This window comes from Solea solea, chromosome 8 (assembly GCF_958295425.1).
Source record: "Solea solea chromosome 8, fSolSol10.1, whole genome shotgun sequence".
NCBI lineage: Eukaryota > Metazoa > Chordata > Actinopteri > Pleuronectiformes > Soleidae > Solea > Solea solea.
In genome coordinates this window covers 14500943-14525932 of record NC_081141.1, presented here as the reverse complement: position 1 = coordinate 14525932, position 24990 = coordinate 14500943, and the positions used below count along the sequence as shown (strand labels likewise).

Below are 24990 nucleotides of genomic sequence, written 5' to 3'. Positions count from 1 at the left end.
AGGTTGTCTGACAAGACAGGATAATCTTTTGATCACCAGTGTGATGTGTGTAATGATTTTAATGATGATACCAGACCAAATGTAGGTCTGGGCAATAACACAACCAATATATTTTTAATTTGAATACCTTATTAAGTGAAAAATGTAATTAATGAATTAAATTAAAATCTATGTTTGTGCATTGTACAATCACACGTTTAAAAACAAAGCTAACTGGTTTCTTCCTACAGCCCTAACCTAGTGTGCCCAAATATGATATGTAGAAAGTATGCAGTGTAATGTATGCATGTGTTTGTTTGTTTGTCACCTCTGTGTGGCCTCCAGTAGTCCTCTTTTCAGATCAAAGCTCAGTACTAATTAGGTAAACCGCTCATTTCGGTGGCTCTGGTTTGGGTTAGTGAGATGTGATTTGTGGTTAGGTTAAGATTAGGGTAAGGCATTAATTGATGTGGTTGTGGTTTAGGCCATAGATAAGGCTTTAGATAGAATGTCCAAATGAGTCAACGCAGTCCTAACAGCTGTGTGCGTCTACCTGGTATTCCTTATGTTGTGGGGACCTAAATCTGTTTACACAAAAACATTAAGGGGACTTGTCGTCCTTATGGGGACAAAAATCTAGTCCCCATAACGTAAATGACTACATTTCAAGGTGAAGATTAGGTTCAGGGTTAGGATTAGGTCAGTGGTTATAATGGTTAAGGTTAGAGTAAGTCTCCAGGAGAGAGAGGGAAATCAATTGAAGGTCTCTGTTCTTCATCACTGGTCACTTTCTAAACTGAACACAACACTGTCTAAACAAAAACAACCATTTTACAAAGACATTGTTCCCCATGCAAATACACAAATATATAAAAGGCAGTAGCAAAAGATATAAATATAATTAAGTAGTTATACAAAAAAAAAGCACTTATTGATATAATTATGTCGACCAAACGTCAAAGTTCAAAATACGAGCGCCATTCTGGCTTCATGACTCATCACAACAGATAAGACATTATTGGCATCTGTTCGCGCCCAAAAAAAAACATGTAATGTATTTGTCCTGGAGTTGTAGAAAAGCGTCAGTGCTGCTCAGGTACTCACCCTCACAAAGGCTCCAACTCCAGCACAAGAAACCTGGTGGTGCGTTTAAAACAAAACACAAAAAAAAGAAGCAGACAGCAGAGGCTTTAACTGGGACTCATCCTCCCTCAAGAGTCGGTGTTAAAGCTCAGTGCAGTCAGTGGAGCTGTTGCTTCTGTTTCCAGTGTAAGCAGCAGCAGGAGCAGCAGGAGCAGCATCCTCCGCCTCCGCTCTGCCGGTCTTTCCTTCCTGATCAATGCAAAGCAAATTCCTCATATGTTCGTGATTGAAGTTACAGCGCCCTCTAATGGATAAAGGTAAGACAGTGACGAGGGCAGGAAAAAGAAACAGTACTCACTCTCGTCATGCACACACCGCCCCATTGGAAGTACATGTACTGTATATGCACTGACATATGAACAACTACTCACCAGCCACCTTCAGTTACACCTGTCAGACTGCTTGCAAATGCAAATATCTAATCACACAATCACGTGGCAACAACTCAACGCATTAAGATACTGCAAAAAAAACAACAACCTACTGAGGTTCAAAGAAAGCATCAGAATGGGATTAAAGGGACTCGTATTCCACTGGGATTTTGACACACATTCATGTCTCGGATTTACAGAGAATGAGCCAAAAAGAGAAAATCCAGTGTGCAGTGCAGCAGATAGAGTATCGCCAGACTGCAGACTTGTTTGCGATGATAGAAAGCCAATCGTAACTAAAATAACAACCGAGGACTATTTCTGAACATCAAGCACTTCAAACCTTGAAGCCAATGGGCTACAGCAGTAGGAGACCACATCAGGTGCCACTCCATTAGGTGTATTTTATATATTTATTTGTGAGCCAAAAACACATAGATGTACCAAAACTGTAAAACCAGTCACTAGTTATGCTGCGGCAGAGTAAATGCTTAACAGTAAAAGTTTTAACAAAACATTTGTGATTTGTCACTTTCAATATTACAAAATTTTATTTCATTTGCTTATAAAACAGTTCTTAATGTCAAATATTATGAAAAATCAAAGCAGACATTTACAATGCACACACTGAGGCACAAACTACTGAAAGTGCAATTTACACTTCCAGTATAAGTGACGCCTCGTTTTACAGCCACACATTTCTCATACAGTCGACGCATGTTCTCTATGCCGCCTGTTGTGCCGTCAGTCATGTTGTGTTAAAACTCCAAAATGAGACCCCCCTTTAGTTTGTTTGTCTCACATTTGGTGACATGTAGCCCGACATGTCAGTTTGTGTCTGACGTTTCAAACAGAGGTTTATAGAATTGTGATGGGTCTCGAGCCCAGTCCAAAAGCAGTGTCTCCTCCTGCTGCAGGCCTCAGGTGGCCTGAAGCTGTGGCCTTGCTTCTCCTTGAGCCAAGCCATTAGACCTGCTGATGGCGGAGCAGGGCACTTCCTTCCTCGGGATGGAGGAGGCGAACATTGTGTCCAGCATGCCCAGCACCTCCAGAAGGTTCTGCTGGTAGTCAATTTCCTTTTCCAGCAGCTCCTGTAGACGCAGCAGCTGTCGGTCCACGACCGGTGACTGGCCGATCACTGACTTATAAATGTCCAAGATCATCTCAGCCGCTGGAACAAGGACAGGAGCAAACCTGGGGTCCACCAAGTTCCTGCATAAAAGCAGCAAAACGTCACGATGTTTCTGCATGACTTCGTATAACACAGGATGTCAACACGAGGTGACAAAGTTGATTTTATCTTTTTTTATCTTACCCAATGAGGAAATTAAGAATACGAGAGAGCCCTTGCTCGTCCCTTCCTGCCAGAGCGTTCTTCAGCGTTCCTCTTCGATCCAGCTCCTTTACAACAGCCACTGTGATCTCTGGTTTTTTCAATCTTGTCCATGACTATAAAGAAATTGATATACTTATAAACTAATATCCCCACTGTGCATCAGAAATGGTGGGGGGCTTCCCCATATAAAACACTCCACTCTACATGATAAGGTGAATGGAATAGATTTAGATTTTTTTATACTGCAAATTGAAAAAACAACACATTAAAAACCTCAACACAGTAATTACAACTGATACAATTTCATTGCTAATGTAAAAAAACAAACAAAAAATATATACCTCCAGAGCTGTATCCAAAGCCTTAGATACATTAAATTTCTTCAGTTGCTTGTCATATTTTTCCAAATGCTGTTTCACTGGTTTACTGACAAGATAATCATCCTGAAAAAAACAAGAGAAATGAGTAATAAATTAACCCAGAGTCACGGAAAAAGTTGTCAAGATAAAATGAAGTAAGTGTCAGACAGCTTGACCTTACACTTCATTTTGGGACAATGACTCAAAGGACCTCTTTGTGGCTCAGACAGTTAAACCACAGCTACTGCTTTTTTTCTAAATGAAAAAAAGTACCTGTTTAGGGACATAGTTCTTCCCCTTCACAAAAACACGATATGACGGCCGTCGCCTCTGTTGGTCAGAGAGTTCCGTTGAGTCCTCGGGTTTTTTCCGCTGTTTCAAACTCAGAATACCGTTGGTCATACCCACAACAATGGACTCGTCATCCGGCTGAGAAGAAAAACATGAACATATATTGATACTTTTACCGTCAGGCATTCAAACTATTTTTGTGCGCATCCCTCACAGAGAAGTGAGCTCTGTGATGGCAATTTAACAAGGAAATCCAAAGGGGTTGCAAGTACAAGACAAATAATGCTTCACTCATGTCTACTCTTCAAATAAAAATGGAATACAGATGATTAAGAGTTGAATGAAATTTCTTACAGCCAAAGCCAGACTGAGGATTGAGGTGGCGTAGTCGAAGTTGTGGACCACTTTATAGTTGGTTGTGCTGTACACCTTTACATGCCTGAAAGACACGGGAACCGGAACTCTGCATTAGATCAACTTCAAATTTGAAGTATTCAATCATAAATATTTATGAAACCGCTACACAAGAGTGGCCTCTGTGATTTCTACAGTTACGATTTGTCTCCATTCGTCTGCCACGTCAGACGGCACATGTTGTACATTCACCCGTCCCATACCTGTCCAGAGAACCAGAGAGCAGTCTCTGTCCGTTGCTGCTGAGACACAAACAGGTGACAGTCTTGTGATGATTCTTCAGGGAGACCAGAGGCTGGCCTCCTTTTAGCAGATCCCACACTTTCACATAGCGCCCACCTACAGAGAGAGAATTTGTCCAAAAAAGTTTTCGGATGTTTTCTGTGAACATCACTGAAAATAACAACAATCATGTTTATATTGCAGGCTACCTGCAGAGACAAGGAGACCCTCTGAGGGATAGAGGAGGACACTCTCCACCGGCTGACCATGGTCCATGGTCATCACACTCTTATTCACCCTGGCATCAAACAGTTTCAGTGTGTGGTCATATGATCCTAGGATCAGACAACAAATATTTAGTCACACATACACAGAGAAAGGTACTTTGTCCTGATCCTCAATTTCATTACTCAGAACTTTTTAGCAGCCAATACAAATTTTGCATATAAATTATTAAAGCTGACAAGTTTGTAAAGGTAATATTTTCTCATGTTAGTTTTTTGCACATTATTTATGAATCCTGTGGCCCGTAGAGAAGAAATACTGTTAGAAATCCAATTTTAAAAATACTAGGCTGTCATGTCACTTAAATCTAAAAGCCACATCATACACTGGTTGATTAAAGCATACTGGCTGTTAAAAGTATACAAATATAGCTTCCTTCTGACCAGTAATGAAGAGATCTCTGTTGAGCTTGCTCGTGACACCACAGCGGATGTAATCTGTGTGTTCTTGGTAGGTGTTGAGTTCTGCTGCGTTTGCAAGATCCCAAAGTCGACAGGTGTAGTCGTCTGAACCGGTGAGAATCTGGTACCTGTCCGACGTGAAGTCCGCTACGTGAACAGCCCTTAATAGGGATGAAGAAATATGCATTAGCCACCTTTCACTGAGAGACATTTATAGGTCAGTATGACAGTTTGTGTGTTGTCAGAACTCTTGAGCTCATCATGAAATTCAGTCGATGGATCACTCAAGATATCATCATTCAACAGTTCTTTGACAATAGCAGACTCTAGTGCTGTGCAGCTGCTAAGACTGGTGGGTGAGAGGAGTGGTCTGCAAACTGTTATTTTTGTCACATAATATCAGAGGAAAAATCCACGTGCAAACACCACAACACATACAGAGTCTGTCAATGTGGTTCTTACACTGATTCTATTCAACTGAAAATAGGAAAAAGTAAAAGTAAACCACCACCATCAACACCTACTTTGTGTGCCCTTTGAACATCCTGAGTGCCACCTTGCCACCGACGTCAAATAGACGGACAACAGAGTCCTCACATCCTGCAACGAGCAGCTGGCCATCTGACCTGAACCTCCCGCAGTACGCTGTGTCTTTAAACTTTGTAAATGTCTTCACAGGCTCCTGGGAAAACGGCCCATAAATGTGGATCTGTAGAGAAAGCAGCGTTAAAATGAGGACACATCTTTAACAAATGCTACCTTATTAATACCAAATTGCTCAGTCAGGGCCGATTTTGAAGTGAATTTAGTTTGAAGTGTGAAAAAAATATATGAATTTAATACAAGCAAAACCAACATACTCTTGTGAATGCAGTCACTGCAAAATTATGTGGCGCCACAGGAGAAAAGTCTATGTTTGTGATTGCTCCAAATTCCTTTATTTGCACCGGAGCCTGTGGGAGGAGGAAAAATAATGTCTTGTTAGGTAAGGGATGAGTCCAAAATAAAGTCTGTGATAGAAATGGAATACATGAGAATAGACTCACCTTGTAGTTTTTCCAATACAGCGTGTCTTGTGTGACTTTTTCTCCAAGTTTGGGATACAGTAGTACTTTTGTAGGTTTGAACGAAGCCATTTTTGTGGTAATTAATGTCTGATGATACAAACAAATTAAAAGGAACATTATTATACAGTACACAAACATCGCAATGGAGACAGTACAACATTTACAGCCGAAGCTGTATGTGTAAAAGTTGTACCATCATAATCACGATTTATCGGACTTTACCACATTACAACATTAATGACAATAAATGTCATATTTGTTATTCATTTGTGGAAGTAAGATACAATTCGTTTACTTTACTTTTCCCGGAGGATAAATGATAGTTACTGTGTTCGGTTTGAAAACAAAAGCAACTTGTGAGACATTTTCCTCTGCCAACGTGGTCTGAGCAGCACAACTTCGTTAGCAAACTGCGCTTTAGCCAGTTAGCATTCTCTTCTAATCTGGTTCTTATGGCGATTCTCACCTTTACGGGAAAATGTCCTGGAGCAACAACGGCTGTTTTATGAAGGGTGCACTGAAATCAGATGATACAGACACCGACAGTCCAATAAAACCATGGATTGATTATTTCAACGGGTGATCACGTTGCCTCTAACTGAACAGGAGGACGCCATGATTGTATCCGAAAATTACTTCCGCTGCGAAAACTAGGAAATCCTTTTTACAAATTCGAAATCCTTATTCTTTTTTGCATTCTTACGCTGATTTATTTTGGTATGTTTTATTTCTGTGTAAAAAATATATCAACTGGCAGTATACATTCATTTTTAATGATTATATTCCCTTTAGGTGAAATAATCTAGGGGCGTCACTTCCGGCCTTCGTTCCTTTCTCCGAGACCTTCCGTCGGTGGTGGAACCCGCGTGTTTACACACTCACAGGTCAGTTGGTGTTTCTGTGGCCTTTTTCAATCGTGTCACACTCAGATGGTCTAGATTTTATGAAGAAAATACAGTTTCCATTGTAAATGTGTGTTGAATTGTGAGGAAATGTTCAATCTTAATTGAACGTCTGTTTGATTGGCCTAAATTAGCTGCCTAGCATGGTTTGCTAACTAGCCGACAGTTCAGTGACATCATTTTCTCACAGTCTGGGTTTATTAACATTTTCAAATAGTGGCAGTTCACGCTTGACTTTTCTCGTTAGGACTCACTTAAAATAAGGACACGACGTGGTTATTAGCTGATTCGCCCCTTTTCGCCTCTGGAAAGGCTGTGAACCGAACTTAGCCATCAACTTTAGCTTCTAATCTCTGTCTTATTCGTGCAGTGTCGAGTCTTCAGTATGTGCAGCTATTTTGGGGGCCCTGACAGCTGTGCATTCTTGTTAGATTGGGGGAAACCGTCCGTCTGCAGTTATTTGAGTTTTAAATGGGTGTTTTTTTTCATCTGAATTATATAGCCTTTTGTCTAGTGTAGTTAGACATGTGTTGGGGGGGGTTTTTCTGCGTAAGTGTTATTCTCATAGTTTAATTCCCGCTATCACAATGGCGTGCGTGAGTGAAATGTGTCATGAGAAAATAGGTGTTGTTGTAAATCTGCATTGGCTAAACATCCCCATCATGTCAGTGTCGTGTTAGGACTGCAACTTACTGTTGCCACTATTGAATAATCTGTCCATTATTTTCTGGATTAATAAGTAGTTGTTTAATACTTACAATTCAGAGTTATAACATGTTCACCTGTTTCCCAAGCCTCATATGAATTATTTGTTTTGTCCACATATTAAAGATATTCAGAGTATTGTCATCAAGTATCAAGAAAGCCAAAAATATAAGAAGCTGAAAAAACACAAATTATTTAATAAGTTATCAATTTTGTTAGTGATTGATTTAATAATGAATAATTCACTGTATCTCCAGACAACAGCATAATGAAATGACCCATTTTTATATGAATGAAAATGGTTTATGTGCCGTTTCAGATGAAGGAGTCGATAATGAATCAGGAGAAGCTTGCCAAACTGCAGGCGCAGGTCCGCATAGGCGGCAAGGTGAGTTAGTGCACACATGCTGGTTACAGATGTAAGAAAATGTTAGTCATCAGGCTACTGGTTTATTTATCAAAGCTCATTGTTGTTCTTTGTAGGGGTCAGCCCGCAGAAAGAAGAAGGTGGTGCACAGAACAGCAACAGCAGACGACAAGAAGCTGCAGTTCTCCCTCAAGAAACTAGGAGTCAACAACATCTCTGGCATTGAGGAGGTATTTGGCCATATGATTCCAAAATGCACAGTAATAAATATGCAGAAATGTCTGTCAGTTTACAGTTGTGTACATTTACTATTATTATATAAGACACTAAATGCTGGAAGCATTGAGTGTATCAACAACTTTAGCGCAGCTGTAAAATGTTGAATAAGCTGAAGAGGACACAGCCTGTCAAGCTGTTGCATTATCTCTTCTGACACAGATCTCAATTTCCTCTTATTTTTCTTCCCCTTTGTTCCATTCATCACTTCATTGTAGGTGAATATGTTCACAAACCAGGGCACAGTGATCCATTTCAATAATCCAAAGGTTCAGGCCTCTTTGGCTGCCAACACCTTTACCATCACAGGGCATGCTGAGAACAAGCAGCTCACAGAGATGCTTCCTGGAATCTTAAACCAGCTGGGAGCTGACAGTCTTACCAGCCTCAGGCGATTAGCAGAGACCCTTCCTAAACCAGGTAACCTCTAGACTGATATGTTTACATACATCAATAATTTTGTCTGTTTTCTGTGACTAAATCCCTTGTGATTCTTGTTTCTTAGCTGGAGAGAACAAAGCCCCCATGGTTGCTGCTGAAGAAGAGGATGATGAAGTTCCAGGTAGGCAAATATACACAACCGGTTTTAAACCAATTTGCATTCATTCTTCCATATAACCAAAGTCGTATCAGTCCACAAGAGCACGAGAGAGGTGACCTGTTATTGGTATTTACTTCTAATCACATCAGAGTCCCTATGAGTTTGTAAGTTAAGTCCTTGAAAAGTATTAAGCTGGTAGGAAAAACTTGGGGGTTGATAACCGCTGCAGTATGTCCGGTTAGAACATAATATTGTCCATTTGAGCAATAACCAGGCCAACTTGTCTTTTAACGTGTTTACTTCGAATGTGTGTGGTTTCTGCAAATTCAAACAAATACAAATGGAAAATAAATTGGTAATGCACGCACATGTAGTGATTTAACAATTGAGAGGGAGAACTTGAACAAAACCCCTTTTTCTTTCCATCAAATATAGGCATGGGTCCTAGATTTAGGTGGCCACAAACATGCCTGAATAAACTAAACAGTATTAATGAACTCGTCACAAGGGGGTGCTAAAACTGCACAAACAGGAACAGCCTGGCCTTTTTTACATTCGTAGTGTACTTAAAGGTTTATTTTATGATTTATTCATGTTTTCTGTTCTAAGCCAATATTTTACACTTTTCTGTTTTAATTTTCAGATCTTGTTGAAAACTTCGATGAAGCTTCAAAGGATGAGGCCAACTAACAAAACACCCTTGAACATTTGTCTCACCATATCTCCACACACACATTTCTGCATATGGAGTTGGTCATCAACAAAACTTCATTTTTTATTGTAACACCTAGAATTGGTGTAAAACAAGTAAAAACATATTTTTATGGCAACTGTGACCTATGCCTTTGTCTCATTTAGTTCATCCCGCAGTACACGTGATTTTATTTAATTCGGTGCGATGTGCAGAGCTTTGTCTTTCTCATGTTGCCTCTCCTGCCCACACATCAAAATTGCATTGTTGGAATTAATCATGTAATAAAGATTACATTAAAGTTTATCACTTTTTTTAATAGTCCACATTATTTACTGAGAGAATGTCCAGTTTAATGACATCATTGGTCGATATAAATCTTAAGGTAACAGTGACAATACTAAATGCTAAATGCACTTGAACAACATGAAATGTAGGCAGTTAACAGCAAAGTTATGCTTCAGTAGTCCTATTGTTTCATTGGCTCTAACTTCCCTACAACCCAGACAGTATAAATATGAGTTAAACATAGCATCTTCTAAGTCTTATACTTTATTAATCCCCTTAGGGAAATTATTTCTCTGCATTTGACCGATCCTAGAATTAGGATCTTTTGACCTGGTGGGGACTTGAACCAGCGACCCTCCGGTTACAAGCCAAGTTCCCTCTAAATGTCCCTAAGTATGTGGTGAATAAACCAAACTTAAAACAGTGGTGGGCTGTTGGTGCCAATAAGAAAAAAAACACAGTTTAATAATCCTTCAATGTTAAAAGTATCAGTCTGTGTTTTTAAAATTCTACCCAGATGTTTTCACAGTTTTTAAAAGATAATGTTCTTTCATAAGTGCAAGGTGACCCCATCTCTCGACATGGGTCATGTTGCATCGGTGCTAATGTATATCACATGATATCTGTGATGCTCAGCTTCTTGCAAGTAATCATAGGCCTCAAGTAAATCTTGAATATTCTGTTGTAAATATTTAAAGTTATGGCACTATCTGTCACCTGACATTTCCGATAAAGACTATAGTCACAGCCAACATTAACACGTGCACATGTGGGCAAAGTTGTTGGGACTTACCCTTCTGTTAAAGAAAGAAAAACCCACAGTGGTCACTAAAATAACTTGAAACTGACAAGGAAATATGCAAGAATACATTATACTTATAATACTAATGGAAATCAGACAGCTTTTGAATTGTGGTTTAACAGAATCATTTACAAAACAAAATGAATGAATCTGGCCTGGACCAAAATGATGGTACCCTAGAAAAGATTGAAAATAATTTAATGTTAAACTATGGTGTCCTCAGTGTGAAATCAGTCAGTATTTAAAGGGTGAAAAGTATTCATTGTGCTGTTTGGTATCATGGTGTGTACCACACTGAACATGGAGAGTTGTCTCTGGGGATTAGAAAGAAGAAGTAAGACCATCTCCAGGCAGCTTCATGTTCGTGTGACTACAGTTGCACATTTGATTCTGAAGTTCAAGGTCCACAAGCAAACCTCCCTGGACGTGGCCGCAAGAGGAACATTGATGATATGAATGGTAACCAAAGAGATAAGAGGTGAACTCCAACATCAGTGTCAGATCACACCATCAGAAGGACACCACTGTTTAAAGCAAATCATAAAAAAAGTGAGATCGGAATTTGATACAAAATACATAATAACAAGTCACATCAGAAAAAATTAAGCATACAAAGAAAAGAACACTGTGCCTACTGTGAAACATGGATGAGGCTTGGTTATGTTCTGGGGCTGCCTTGCTGCTTGGTTTCAGTTGCAGGTCATGGGTCCTCCAAAAAAGGATAATGACCCAAAACACCCAAGAATGGCTAAAAACAAAACATTGGACTATTCTGAAAATACCTGTCAACAGGTGCAGACGTCTCATTGACTTACAGGAATCACTTGATTACAGTGATTGCCTCAAAAGGTTGTGCAACACAATATTAAGTTAAGGGTATCATCGTTTTTGTCCGGCCAGTTTCATAAGTGTGCTTTTTAAATAGTTTTTGAACATTGTGAGTTTTTCTTTCATTAACAAAGCGTACTAACAATGTTGTCCAGTATACAGTATGTGTGACCTTCATCACCTCTGTGGTCACAATAACATTTTAAGAACGTATATGTTTCAAATAGTTTGATGTCTTTGCAGCCAAAACATTCACTGGCATCACTGCAGCGATTGAAAAAAAGGGTTATTCAAGTGCATTTAGGTCATGCATAATAATAATCATAGTTTTACAGAAATATAGCTGTTGATATGGCACTCTCGTGTGAAACTGGAGACGCCTTTTAAGTGACAAGTGAAACATCTGCAAGAACCTCAAGCAAGTTAACATAGAAATACCATGGGTGGCTTTACTTAGAATCTTTCTTCACAGGCTTTAGGCTTTTAAGGAAATGACACATGAGAGGAACTATTTCTGTTTGTCTGACCTAATGGGTGAACGCATGATTTATATGATGACGATCAACACATGAGCAAAATGCAAATTTGTTTTCTCTTTTTGAATGACCTAGTTCTTTGAAAGCTGACATTTGGCTGGAAAAATAAATTGGGTTGCCCCATATGTACAGGGGAAGTCCATTTGTCTGTCCCTTTCTCTTAAAGGTTGTGTGTGTGTGTCTTTTCATTATACTTTCTAGGATTGAACCTTTTCCACAGTATACCATATAAGTTACTAATATATTTTTTAATATATTTAACATGGATCTGACATTTTAGTTTTTAAGAAAATGACTCAGTAGCTTGAAAACACCCAGTCGCTGGACAATCCACCATGTTTTTAAGATATGGTCTCCCTTAAAGAAAATGGCTTGAAAGAAACAATAAATGGATGAAAAACAATGACCAGTGCGGTGATGAATTTGTAAAACTTCTCACTCATTATACAGCGTTCCAGCTTAAAGGCAGAGGGCAACCCCCCGCCTCACTGAACACCCACACTAATACCTCTTATCTCCACCTCTCAGTCCCTTTAGTTCACAAAATTTGTCTTGCAAAGCGATACAGAGGAAATGCACTGCCTGTCACCTCTATAATCAGTTTATTATCACAGGTTCTCTCTCGGGGGAGAAACAGCGATGATGATGATGATGATGATGATGATGATGCATGCTCTATGGCTAGATATAAATATGAAGCTCAGAGGGCAGTTAGTGCATTCAACCGTCAGGATTACTACAAACCTGTTGGCAGCGCTTCTTCCAGTTGCATCTCAACAGTAAGAAATAGTATTTCTACTAAAAGTCACTAATTAAATGTTTCGTTTGATTATTTCTTTTCAATAGTCTGTGATAAATAATTGATTAGCTTTTCTGATCATATTGTACATTGCATATTTTATAATCAAATGCATTCAGCAGTTTGGAAAGTCTGATGAAGTGATTTATTTTAGTTTGGCAATTTAAGATGACATAATTAGTTGTTTTTTTTAATGGTCTCCTCATGCCGTCCCTTAGATGACCATGTCTCTGTGGATATCTGGGCTTCTGCTCATTAGCATCACAGGAACTCATGGACTAAGCCGCTTTCCAGAAAATTGTACGTACTATGTAGATCCACATCATTGAAAATATGCATTTCTTCCATATTTTCAAAGGTTATAAATGTATTCACCTTGTATATCGCTCTGTGTGTGCATAGTTGTTGTGGCAAAAATGAATGATGCAAAGCCCGTCATACTGACCTGTGGAACGGAGGGACCTGTCACATGGAAACATGGTGATCTTGTGCTAGAAGACTATGGGGACGACATTATTCAGCACAAAGGTCAAAATCTGAGCTTCTCAGATGTCGGTTCACCCATCTTGGGGGAGTACAGCTGCTGGGCTGGTGAGAAGATGATATCTTCAACCTATCTACTGCTGGAGGCTCAGGAGGAAGAAGATTTAGGTGAGATGCTTTTTTCATGATTCACTTATTCCATTGTCTGCAAATGAGGAAGCTATTATCATCTTATTTCAACTGCAATTTCCAACTTTGTAATAACAATGGTGATAATTATTAATAATAATAATAATAATAATAATAATAATTAAGGAAAGAATATTCCAGTAATACTGTTATTTCCAAAGTAATATCCAGCTCAAAGCTTGGTAGTTAGAAATGAGAAAACCTGTGTCATACATCCACAAAAAATGTTTTTTTGAGAAACATAATTGATAATTATCATATTAGTAAATTACTAAAAAAGAAAAAGTAAGAACCATTACCTCCCGATGACAACCAACTTTCTTTTATTCAGTAATGTTTGCTCCTCATGACAGAGTCAAGCCATTTTCCATTAAACGTGTGTTCACTCACACTGTGTGTGTGTCTCTACAGGTTCTCTGATCAGCTGTAGGGCAAACTCTTATAACTGCAACTTCACCTGTAATTGGAATGACACTAGATACTCAGTGCGTCTTGGACTGGGCCCTGAATGGTAAATTAAGAAAACAAAAAGAGTACACTTGATAGAAAGTATGTTATCCTTCTCAGGTACACATTTCACCCAGTGTGTGATTTACTCCCTGGCTCTACAGCACTGAAGGTGGGAAGTCGTGTCACTGGGTCAGCAGCTATGATCTCCAGGGTGGGGTATTCCAGTTTGTGCTGTCACACTCCCTCTCACCCTACGCTGAGGAAAGCACCATGCTCGAACTCACCGCCCAGGCCATTTTGAACCACTCCATCCACAAGATAAAAAAGACGTTTTATCTCAGAGACATCAGTAAGTGAAGGCTGAACCACATTAGAGGCATTCAACCGAAGATATAGGCCAGTCAAAGTTGTGCAACAATCAAAAATGATGGGCAAATCAATTTCAAAGAATTATTAAACAACTGTGAAAGTTTGAAAATGCAACACTAAAATTCAGAGGTAATTAAGAAATGCTTACATTGTTCACCGTTTTCTAAATACATGTGATTTTTGCAGTTCATTTATAGTATTCTGTCCATTACTGACATATTTTCATTTTTTTTTTTTTACTATGAATTTTTTCTGTCAAGTCCGACCCGATAGTCCCAAGATTGTCAAGTGGCAGGACGTGGGACAGGAGCTGAAAGTGACCATTGACCCGCCGTCCACGTGGTCCACTCCTCTCAGTTTCTTCCGTCTGGAGCATGAAATCAAATACATACGTAAACATGATGGCAAGGTACAAACAAGTTCTGCACTGATCTCCTCACGTGTGTCTGTCTGTCCACTGCAGTTTGTATTCTGATTGTGTGACCTGTCTGACCTTTAGGCTGGAAGCTCTCTGTCTGCCCTGATACCAAAGGGCATCGTTAAGATGAAGGTTCGGTCCAGAGACCTGCTGGTGTCTTCAAAGTGGAGCGAGTGGACTCCGTGGAAAAATGTAACCCAGTGATATTATTCAAAGCTGAAACGGTCTGCTTACTGCTCTGTCTTTGTCCTTAATTTCCTCTTCCATCCTCTCACATGTCTCCCTTTGGCCAAGAGATAAGACAACACTCACCAGAAGCTCAGGGATAAGTCAGGAGTTTTCATTTACAAAGCATTTATGTGTTATTTATTTTTATTCCTGACCATGTTCAAGTTATTTATTTGTTTATTTATTTGTTATTTATAGTAAATACTGTATGTTCCACAATTTTGGGTGGTACGTTTGTCATGAGAAGTATTTCAGAGTTCAGAGTTGATATTTTTTGTGTATTTTGGCGATCTGATGTGCAAAAAAACCATGTCTATTAAAAGCTTGTGCTTCCTTCCTCATATATGTGATTGTCATGACATTTGTACATTTTCTGAGTCAACAAACAGAAGTCTGCCTTCAGTCTTACGCCGTGTCAAACCACATTTACGTAGCTTACATGAATGGGTGGACAAAATGTCTGCTCCTTTAAAGCAGCAGATGTTTAAAAATGATATATACAGGAATTTAAAATGGAAAAGTCACTATACACCAGAAAAAGGGACAAAAACTTAACTAGATGATAGGACTTTTCATTACAAATCAACAGGATGCTTGTTTAATAGTATACAAATACTGTTTATTAGGCAATTTATGTATTGGGTGAATTATTGTTTTTTTTTAACATTCAGCTGATGTTAGTGATAGTGAATGAGCAATAGCTAATTTTCAGAATACACTTTAGGTTTTATATTTAACCCTACTACTTATTTTAGAAACAAGGACTACTATGACAAGTATCTCTTGAATAGGCCTTATAAGCAACTTTTTTTTAGATGCTTATACGTATTTGGAATTACCACGTATTTCCAAATTTCACAAATACAATCCAATTTTAAACAGCTCTTTTTGCTCAGGTGTGCTTATATTGTTAGTAGAAATGAAAAAACATGTTTCATCAGATTGCTGAGGTTGTGTTGTAAAAAAAGGATATAAGACACTCTATATTGCACATTCTTACAGCCTCTGTATATACTGTATGTTTTAACATAGTAATGGAAAAAAGCAGCCGAAATAAGGGAAAAGGGTTCACATTTAAAATCAACAGGTTTACTTATTATTTTCTTTCCTTTTGTCACAAAGATTAACCTGGTGCAAATCTTACTTATCTTACAGCTCATAAGCCATTTTTACAGTCATAGCCAAAATGAATGTGAAGTTTGTAAAACTTACAGCTAAGCTTTTTCACTTTTCTTGCAATAATTTCAAACTCTGATCTCTCACTAACTTGTTGCAGGTGACACTTTGCAAAAGTTGTGCAAAAGCAGAAAAACAGACCAATAATGCTGTCAAGAATTGCCATCTGGCTCCTTAGACCACTGCAAGAAGAAAGGGGGGAAAACAGGAACGAAGAGGCCAAGTCACGTCAGACATGTGTCTTTGTGTATGAGCGTGGTGTGTGTTTAATACTCACTTGCTAAAACTATCATAGTTTATGCGCTATGTTCTTTACATGAAGAATGGAGTTGTGGTTATTGTTATTATTTTTTGCTTTAGCTATTGTTGTGTTAGTACCTGTAAAAATAAAACATTGGAAATGATTAACGGTGCAGTCACATCGAACATGATGCAGTTTTCTTCCCATGACGAGATAACACACAGTGCAAAGTTAATGCAAATATACAAAATACAAATACATGCAAATATTGATTTTGTGATGCTGGACAACACAAATAGCACAATGCAAATATGCTTCGGTCACGTCACTCGCTCAAGTTGAAATATTTAAATTTGAATCCTCCCTTTGCCGTCTGACAATAAGGACCCTGTTTTAAGAATTTTTTTAATTAATTTCTTGATATACTTTTATGTTGTTTTCATGTGGCCCATAGGATTTTCACATTTGCCAGAGCCGGCCCAAGACAAAAGCAAACTAAGCACCTGCTAAGGGCCCCATGTTCACCACTTTCACTTTCTTAATTGTACCTTTTCCAATTTTATTGATTCTTATTTTATTGGTTTATTGGTTTTCCTTACTGTTTTATTGTGTAGTTTACTCCTGCTAACTTATTAAGTGTTATTTTTATTCCTTGCAGATACTATAAAGTACTATATAAATTAAATTAGATTGATTAATTGATTAATAGATATTCACATATTATTATGTTCCATTTTTGAATACAATGTGAAAATCAACACAAGAGCATTATTTTGATGTTGCTACCATTTAGGATTTAAGTCATTATAAGGGTAAGAACATGCAACATGGCTACAGCTGTGCAGAATTCCCCCACAAACATCATGGCATTACTGCTTTATTATTGGTGTTGATAAAGGGCCCCAAAATCTAATTTTTACTTAGGGCCCCATGAAAGCTTGGGCCGATCCTGTGTTTTCCGTTGCATTCAATGGTGCCCAAAATGCTCATTGTTGCCTGGCGGCGCCCGAGCATTTGGAGCCGCCTCTGCAACTGACGCATGCGCATTACAAGGAGACTTGATGGTGTCAACCTGCGGGTTTGTTGTCCACTGGCACAGATACAATAAACGCAACAAATGGACACAGTACATGTGACACATTTGAAGCCACGCTGAAGCCCAGTCTGTCTCATGTTGCAAATGTCTTGAACATGGCAAACGCTGTTCGTGCTGCAGCGTTACTTTTATACCTGTGGAGTGTTTTCGTGCAGTTCAGTGGCCTATCAGGTGAGAGAAAGACTCAATCACCAGGGCTGAGGCGAGCTATCGGTGTTAGCTAGTGGCTAATTTAGCGAACAGTCCGGTGTTAGCTAAAAACTCGTGGTACATGCGTTATGCTGTTGTTTGAATCACGCATCGAGGTCTGAACTGAGTCATCATCCCCTGTGAATTTCCATTTTGATGTCACTATCCACAGAACTGACCACATGGTTGGTGATGCATCTCTTTTGTCTTTTCTTTTCTATTTCTTGGAACGCTCCGCCAGGTCTTGGGATCAACGAGCTGCTTTATTTCCGGGTCATCAGTCCAGAGGAAATTGGTTACATCTTCAGTGCAGCACCTGCCAAAGACTTTGGCGGAGATTTTGTAAGTCATTTATTCCCTCCTTATTTTATTTTATTTTATTTCATTCCATGTGGTGTGTGTGTGTGTGTGTGTGTGTACAGCCACATATATATCACATATAGTGGGACAGTACATAATAATGAACATATCAATGTAAATAAGCAAGATTATAGTCAAAGATAATTTCCACCATCATTCCCTTGACAGGCCAATGCCAGACATGTTTTTGCTGTATCTCTGATAGGTTTATTTTGTTTTCTTATTCAAAGGATGGCCTTCTTCACTTGCGTTGGCAGGTCTTTGGACCTCTTATTGAAAATATTAGTCAACACATGGAACATGCAAATTCAACACTTGCAGTCAGCAACAGACCAGGGAATAGTGAGGTCACAGGCCATACCTGGCCATGAAACTGCTTTTTAGTCAATTGTCCCTGTTACTGTGGCTCCGTCTCTTCTGAAAAATGTCCACTTAAGCCATAGAATCCAAGCATATACTAGTTGACGATGATGATGTGCTTTTCCGTGTTAGACCGTGTTCTTCATTTTTACTGTCTACTGAAACTTTCTTCTGTCATACAAAGGGCCATGATAAGTACAATAAATGCAAAATAACAGTGGTTCTATCTAACAAGCACAGGCAACCCTGTTACCTGTAACAACCTTAATTAAGTATGATACGAATAAACTGTGGACTCACTTATTCTTAACAAAACAAAAGATACAGTTATTCTGTCCCAAATGGGTCTGACAGTCCCATTATTTCTGAGCCCCTGAAAATGGACAATATTATTTATATATATATATACTTATAGTTCTTCAACAGTTAATGCAATACTTTTGTTCAGTCCCTCAAATTGAAGCTGAGAATCACACGGTGACTGTTTCATTTCAAATTTATTGTGGTGGTGTATAGAGGCAAACTTGACTAAATGAGTGCCTTTGTCCAAATATATATGGGCCTTACTCTCTCTCTCTCTCTATATATATATATATATATATATATATATATATATGTGTGTATATATATATATATATATATATATATATATATATATATGTGTGTATATATATATATATATATATATGTATGTATGTGTGTATATATATATATATTTATATATATATGTTTGTGTATATATATTTATATATATGTATATGTATGTTTGTATATATATATATATATATATATATATATATATATATATATATACACACATACTGTACATCAGAACATACAGTATAACAGTTGATCTTGTATTCCAAGTTCGAGTGGTGCGGTATGAATACTACCTGTAGTTTTGTTGTTGTTCGTTTTTAAGGCATAAGAGGCACTTTATCCTGGAAGAAGTATCTGTTACTCCAACATTAGAAAATATTTCTTGTTAATATGACCTGTTGTGTCTTTCTTCATTATCCATGATGTCATCTCCATTTCTTTGTTGTCATGTGGGATTCTACCAGAGATCTTTGTGGTTCCTTAACATCTGACACACTGCCCTTTGCATGGAAATGTAGAGGCAGTGACACTGGTTTTCACATGGATATTTTTAACCAATGACTTCAAACTAGCCTTATCAAACCTGAGATGATGTTGCTGTTTGTTTTTTTGTTTTTGTTTTTTTATACCAGACTTCGTTTTATGATGAGATATTGTTGGTGCCAGCCGAGCCTGCAGATGCCTGCTCAGAGCTGAAGGACAGAGAAATCATCCAAGGACAAGTAATCCTGGTGGAAAGAGGGTATTCAAACATTCTTCAGCATGTATACAACACTTGTATAAGTCAGTCTATGTAAAAACAAAACCATGAAGGTAAACCGCACGTAGGCTTTGATGGATCCATTTGATCAATCGAGGTGTTTTACATCATATATAAATATCAAAGGTTAACTAGAGTGGGGCAGAGACACCTGACAATAAATCGTATAAAAAGGGTTTCAATTAATGATTGTGAGGTTAAATGTGAGGGCAGACTTGAAGAAAAGTGGGCTGCAAAATGATCATCTAGCATCCACTCATCTGTGGGTCCAAACCCAGTCTCTGGAGTAAATGGACAAGAGAGACGGGTAGAGGGGAGACAGGTTACGAGGGGCTTAGGTGGAATGCATGTAAAAAAAAAACCTATTCTTCCTGTTACTGTACCACAGTTCCTCTCTTGGCATCCGATCACAAGCTTTCTCTAGATCCACAAAGTGTAATTCTGTGACTTCTGACCCAAAAATCGATTGCGTCTTTCTTGGCATGAGCCCATACTTCTGCTCGCTGATCTTCACTTCTTTCCTTAATTAGGCTTAAATGAGACATCTTTATTGTGTGGCTGATCAACTTTATACATCTGTGACTACTATAGTTCTGCACATCACCTTTGTGCTTAAAGATGGATACCACCACACAAGCAAACTGGTCGAAAAGTCCACTGCTTTCTCTCCATCTCCATACCTCCACAGGTATGTCATCTGGACCATCTGCCTTCCCACTCCTCCTCCTCTTCATAGCCCTCACTTGCTCCTTACTAATCCCATCTCTCCTCCTTTCTCTCTCACTTTGCTCAATCAGCTCCTTCCAACTACTCAACGCAGTCTGTTCACTTGTCCATCAATGTCCTTAATCACTCTAACCTGCTTCACATCCTTTCCAGATCTGTCTCTCTTGTTGAGACGATCGATATTAATCCTTCTTTCCTTCCTTAGTCTCCAGTCTCTCATACAACTGATTATAAGTGTTTTCCACTTTGTTCTTTGTCATCCTCTTCCTCTGGGTACTTGCCTGTACTTCCTTGTTCCACCACCAAGTTTCCTTATCCTCTTTCCTAGCTACACCAAACACCTTCTTGGCTGTGTCCCTCACCACTTTAGTTGTATGTTCACACTCGCTTCACTTCCACCATTCCACCTTCTCCCCTGGCATCACCTTGCAATGTCCTATCTCTTTCAGACGGCATCTCCTGCGTAGTATACAGTCTATCTCCACTCTTACAGGTCACACTCTATGCTCCTCCTGTTCCCGAAGTAGGTATTCACCACAGCCATTTACTGTAGATCCTTTTCGCAAAATCCACAACCAAATAATACAATTAAATATGCGGATCACTGGTTGTATACTAATGTGTAAAAAATAATATTCCTCATGTTAAATACTGTGATTCAAGCCCCATACAGAGGTTTTATGTGTGAAGGAAACCTCTAGATGGAATGGGGCCATTTCTCAATAGTCTCAATCGTCTGAAGAAATATGTAACACAAGAACATTCATATAATATAATTATTTTGGTTCTGCTCTGACATTTTAAGAGTGTTTATTTTTCTGTTTTACTCCAGAGAGTGCTCCTTTGTACAAAAGACACATTATGTAGAAGAAGCAGGAGGCAAAGCTGTTCTGATTGCTGATAATGCAGTGGACAATGACAGTCAGTACCTTGACATGATTACCGATGGAACCTCGGCCAAACCGAACATACCTGCTCTGTTTCTACTGGGACGTGATGGGTAAGTCAGACGCAGGCACATTCACAGTCATTTAGGGCTGTTCTATCTCAGCATAACTTTCCCTTTCCCCTGTTTTTTGTTATAGGATGATGATCAGACGATCTCTTCAAAGACAAGCTTTGCCTTGGGCTGTTATTTCGATTCCAGTCAACGTTTCCTCCCTTGCTTCATTCCCTCTGAAGCAACCGCCATGGACACTGTGGTAGAAGTGACTCACACTCACCCCCTTTCTTAGTCAGTCAGTCAGTCAGTCAGTCAGTCACTCATCATTCTTTCTTCATATCCTGTCAGCCACGAATGCACGCACAGCCTCACAGGAAAGCCATCGATGTTGGTTAAAGAAATTTCACACGAGAGATGAACAGATAAAAAAATTGGCCCACGAAGTGGACGATAACGTGGTTAGATCACACCTCCACACAGAACCAGGGCCATGTGGAGGAAACCTCTTTGTTGGAGTTTTTGGTAACATTTGAAGACAGAGAAACAAGAGACATGCGTGTGCTCATTAGGTGCTAAGCTGAAGTTTGAAATACTTGTTCAGTGCCCTTTTAAGTTGTGCCTGTCCGACATAGAGCTTCAGTCATAGCTTATTTGACATCAGACGGTTGTGTAGGTGTAATAAATTATACTATTTTAACTTTTATTTTCTGTGAGTCAAACAGATGAGTGGGCATGAATGTGTATTCATGGTATGTTGGTCATCAGTGAGTAGTGAGTAGTGATTAGGATGAATGCAACACATACAAACTGAAGTACTCTCTGACAACAGAGTCTGCCGTTGAAATGTGGATGAACGCAGCGGTTGACTTGTTGAAGTGAAACACGTTCACAACAACTTGAGCCGGTGAGGAGATGCTGTGAATTTTCTGCGTTCTGACACAAGCTCACTCTGACAATTACCAGAGGTTATACCAGGAAGCTGGCAGAAGAATATCAAGAGAATCTCCAAAGTGACTTCTGTGTGCATCTGTGTTCATACATGCAAGTCTGAAAGCTGCTGCTATACACTGCGTATCTGATAGTAACGTATGAGAATGAAATGTAACATAGCCTAAAACAAAAAACAGCCTATGACTGCAAATGCTATGTTGCCCACTATATGGCATCTTAGTATGAAAATGTAAATACATTTCTGTTTATCTGCATGAACTAACAGGGTGAAACTCTGATCAGTTTTTTTTCTTTTGGTAAATAAATACGAGATCACACAATTTTTTTTTTTTTTTACAGAACAGCAGTCATTTATTTCATTTCTGATGTACACCTTTTTTAAAATGGCTATACATTTTTGTACATTTGTTTGTACGTTTGCCTGCATCACCAAGACTACTGATATAAGCACAACTATGTTTCCTTTTATTATGTCGCACTAACAAATGTATTGTTTTAATACTCATCAGATGAACAAGTTGCGTGAAAATAATGAAAAGTGAGCAGTTCTACAAATGTTCCTGAAAGGTACGACAATTTATGACAATATCAGAACATCTGCTGTTTTTCCAAAGTATCGAAATTGTTCTTTAAAAGCTCCAAACATTCTATAATGAAATAATTCTACAACTTACTCAACTCACTGCAACTGTTTTTCAAATGTTCTTAGTTAAGATTTAAAGAGATTGCAGCCTGTGACGAGAAGCTATTGCAGCAATGATAAAAAACATGTTTGTAAAAAATATAGGTACAAATAGTTGCACGTTGTCACTGTAAATTAAGCCATTAGTTGCTCCCCTTTTCTTTCAAAAATAATACACATGGAGGTCACATAACTTCTTTATATTTAAATCTTGCTCAGAAAGTGTATTTATGGTATTTGTGTGGTTCTAAATGTATAAATATAAATACATCCACCCAGACTGGACAACGACAGTCCTCACAACAAAGATAAACCATCAGTGTTTATGTGTTTTCCACAGTTCCCTTTCACCCAGTGTTTTTTTTTCTTGTTAATTTAATGTAGGTTTAAACTCACCAATGAAACATGATCTGTTCACCTGAAACACATCATTAAAACAGCAATCTACTCTGGAAAAGTTGTATTTGTTTATTACCTGCTTCTCTTGTGAGTCTTTGATAAAGTTGGTAATAAATGAAATACAACTATTATTATTATTATTACTATTATTATTATTATTACATTTTATAGTTTAGATTTCTCTTCTCAACAGAGCAACACGACAGCAGTAGTTTCACATTTTATAGAGGGACGATCAGGACACAAATCCCTCAGTTACAGTTCTTTTTTTTGTTGTTTTTTTAAGAAAAAGTGTGTTTCCTGTGTTGTTTTGTTACGACTTGGCCTTTACAAAATTAGACAGAGGAGGAAAAGAGGGAGATGCAGAGATGATGATGAAGAACGCGTGGATGATAACATGGGAGGTGGAGTCTTCATGGGTTCTTGTTATGTCCATCAATTTTTGGTTGATTTATCTGCATTCCCTTGAAAGGATTCCACTCTGAGGAAAAGAGTCACAATGTGAGTATTGACTTATTGATCACTATATTGATTTCTCTCACAGTCTGGTGCCTGGCAGTATTTCAATAACAATATATTCATTATACTGTACTCTGCTTAAGTCTTAAGCACACAGTCTTTGATTTGTTATTTTACCAATGCTGTAATGACCATATACAGTTTATTTATTTCTCTGTCACTTAAATGGAATAACGTTTATGCAGTTTTAAAACAACAATTCTTTAAGAAACGAAACCTACATATTCAGTGTGACTGAACACTTACACTTGAACAATAGAACGGCTCTGGCTTTGTTAAATGATTAAAAATGGGTGGAAAAAAAACCTTAATTTTTCACGCTTCATGTTAATAAATTTTTTTTAATGAAAGTGATGTCTTCAATCACATCATTCAAATCCAAATGACGACGGTGACAGGATTTAACTGACATAAAAACAACAAAGCTGGATGTTGCCTAAGACTTTCGCACAGCACTAAGGATATTTGAGAAACAATGCATAGATTTGTGAGATGTTTCTAATAAGTGTTTATTTGTTATCTGTCCATTAAAATGTTCAAATTTGATCTTAAACTATCAAAATATTTGTTCAAAATATTAATACTAATAATAATAATTATCATCATTATTATTATTATTATTATAAACTTATTACTATTGTTACCAAGGTATAAGCAATTTCATATTGAGCATTTCATGATCTTATTTTTGAATTCAATTGAATTGTTTGTGCATAAGTGAGTGTTTTGCCAATTTTACATGGTTTAAGTTGTTTAAACATATTTTCTTCTTAAACCATTCGGCTCCTTGTTACAGTTCCATCTCCATTTATTATTGAAGTATGTGTTTCTAAATTATTTATTATTGATTGTGCATTTGCACTTATTTGTGAATCAACGAGGTGCTGCTATATTTGACTTTCATTCTAGTGTCATTTTATTTTAACTTTAATATTTAATGAGAATTATTAATATCATCATTATTGTAATAATTATAATAGTATATTTTAAATGCACCTTCTGTGGTTTTATTTTATTACTATTAATTGGGCCAACACCATATTCACATTTTAGTGTTTTGAACACAAGATTTGATTTCGTTTAAGATTAAAGTCATAAGTATAAGAAAATGCAACATGGCTACAACTGTGCAGAAATTCATATAATTACTGCTTTATTATTGGCCTTGATAAAGCGCCCCATGAAGCCTTGGACCGGCCCTATAATTAGATTAGATTAGATTAGATTATTTTAGACTTTATTGATCCC

The 24990-nt window shown here is 38.0% G+C and overlaps 5 protein-coding genes across 10 annotated transcripts in view; 3 read left to right on the top strand and 2 right to left on the bottom strand.

The window, feature by feature from the left end:
- LOC131464630 (rho guanine nucleotide exchange factor 28-like) overlaps positions 1-1282 on the bottom strand; it is a 37439-nt gene extending 36157 nt beyond the window's left edge. For 3 of the 6 annotated variants that reach the window (XM_058637218.1, XM_058637222.1, XM_058637220.1), the window contains exon 1: positions 1084-1281. The gene's annotated coding sequence lies outside the window, so the exon portion shown is untranslated. Of the gene's footprint in view, positions 1-1083 lie in introns of all 6 variants that reach the window. The other 3 variants (XM_058637221.1, XM_058637223.1, XM_058637219.1) reach the window with 2 other exon arrangements.
- Positions 1283-1892: 610 nt separating this feature from the next.
- Positions 1893-6517, bottom strand: utp15 (UTP15 small subunit processome component). The gene is made up of 12 exons (XM_058636576.1): positions 6335-6517; positions 5848-5955; positions 5662-5754; positions 5326-5510; positions 4784-4962; positions 4325-4450; positions 4097-4232; positions 3834-3918; positions 3462-3617; positions 3171-3272; positions 2809-2942; positions 1893-2705 (listed from the first exon to the last, which is right to left on the bottom strand). Exons 2-12 carry the CDS (start codon positions 5935-5937, stop codon positions 2414-2416), a joined length of 1578 nt encoding a protein of 525 aa, XP_058492559.1. The 5' UTR covers positions 5938-5955; positions 6335-6517; the 3' UTR covers positions 1893-2413.
- A 143-nt stretch (positions 6518-6660) lies between these two features.
- On the top strand, positions 6661-9656 carry LOC131464213 (transcription factor BTF3-like). Its single transcript, XM_058636577.1, has 6 exons — positions 6661-6752; positions 7795-7863; positions 7959-8072; positions 8337-8538; positions 8624-8680; positions 9303-9656. Exons 2-6 carry the CDS (start codon positions 7795-7797, stop codon positions 9347-9349), a joined length of 489 nt encoding a protein of 162 aa, XP_058492560.1. The 5' UTR covers positions 6661-6752; the 3' UTR covers positions 9350-9656.
- Positions 9657-12821: 3165 nt separating this feature from the next.
- il12b2 (interleukin 12B 2) lies at positions 12822-15074 on the top strand. The gene is made up of 6 exons (XM_058636824.1): positions 12822-12903; positions 13006-13254; positions 13687-13786; positions 13887-14074; positions 14355-14503; positions 14594-15074. The coding sequence occupies exons 1-6, from the start codon at positions 12822-12824 to the stop codon at positions 14714-14716; spliced, it is 891 nt and encodes a 296-aa protein (XP_058492807.1). The 3' UTR covers positions 14717-15074.
- Positions 15075-17196: 2122 nt separating this feature from the next.
- On the top strand, positions 17197-23163 carry LOC131463401 (protease-associated domain-containing protein 1-like). Its single transcript, XM_058635083.1, has 5 exons — positions 17197-17424; positions 17684-17784; positions 19395-19504; positions 21081-21248; positions 21334-23163. The coding sequence occupies exons 1-5, from the start codon at positions 17349-17351 to the stop codon at positions 21452-21454; spliced, it is 576 nt and encodes a 191-aa protein (XP_058491066.1). The 5' UTR covers positions 17197-17348; the 3' UTR covers positions 21455-23163.
- The last annotated feature ends 1827 nt before the right edge of the window (positions 23164-24990 follow it).

Excerpts from the sequence above, each read along its gene's own strand:
- utp15 (XM_058636576.1), bottom strand. The coding sequence starts at position 5,937 with ATGGCTTCGTTCAAACCTACAAAAGTACTACTGTATCCCAAACTTGGA. Across the intron at positions 3,919-4,096 it reads CTCTCTGGTTCTCTGGACAG|GCATGTAAAGGTGTACAGCA; the intron begins GTATGGGACGGG and ends CGTGTCTTTCAG. Across the intron at positions 3,273-3,461 it reads AGAACTATGTCCCTAAACAG|GATGATTATCTTGTCAGTAA; the intron begins GTACTTTTTTTC and ends TGTTTTTTTCAG.
- LOC131464213 (XM_058636577.1), top strand. The coding sequence starts at position 7,795 with ATGAAGGAGTCGATAATGAATCAGGAGAAGCTTGCCAAACTGCAGGCG. Across the intron at positions 7,864-7,958 it reads AGGTCCGCATAGGCGGCAAG|GGGTCAGCCCGCAGAAAGAA; the intron begins GTGAGTTAGTGC and ends TGTTCTTTGTAG. Across the intron at positions 8,073-8,336 it reads ACATCTCTGGCATTGAGGAG|GTGAATATGTTCACAAACCA; the intron begins GTATTTGGCCAT and ends ACTTCATTGTAG.
- il12b2 (XM_058636824.1), top strand. The coding sequence starts at position 12,822 with ATGACCATGTCTCTGTGGATATCTGGGCTTCTGCTCATTAGCATCACA. Across the intron at positions 13,787-13,886 it reads CTTGGACTGGGCCCTGAATG|CACTGAAGGTGGGAAGTCGT; the intron begins GTAAATTAAGAA and ends CTGGCTCTACAG. Across the intron at positions 14,075-14,354 it reads GTTTTATCTCAGAGACATCA|TCCGACCCGATAGTCCCAAG; the intron begins GTAAGTGAAGGC and ends TTTTCTGTCAAG.
- LOC131463401 (XM_058635083.1), top strand. The coding sequence starts at position 17,349 with ATGGCAAACGCTGTTCGTGCTGCAGCGTTACTTTTATACCTGTGGAGT. Across the intron at positions 17,785-19,394 it reads AAGACTTTGGCGGAGATTTT|ACTTCGTTTTATGATGAGAT; the intron begins GTAAGTCATTTA and ends TTTTTATACCAG. Across the intron at positions 21,249-21,333 it reads TTTCTACTGGGACGTGATGG|GATGATGATCAGACGATCTC; the intron begins GTAAGTCAGACG and ends TTTTTGTTATAG.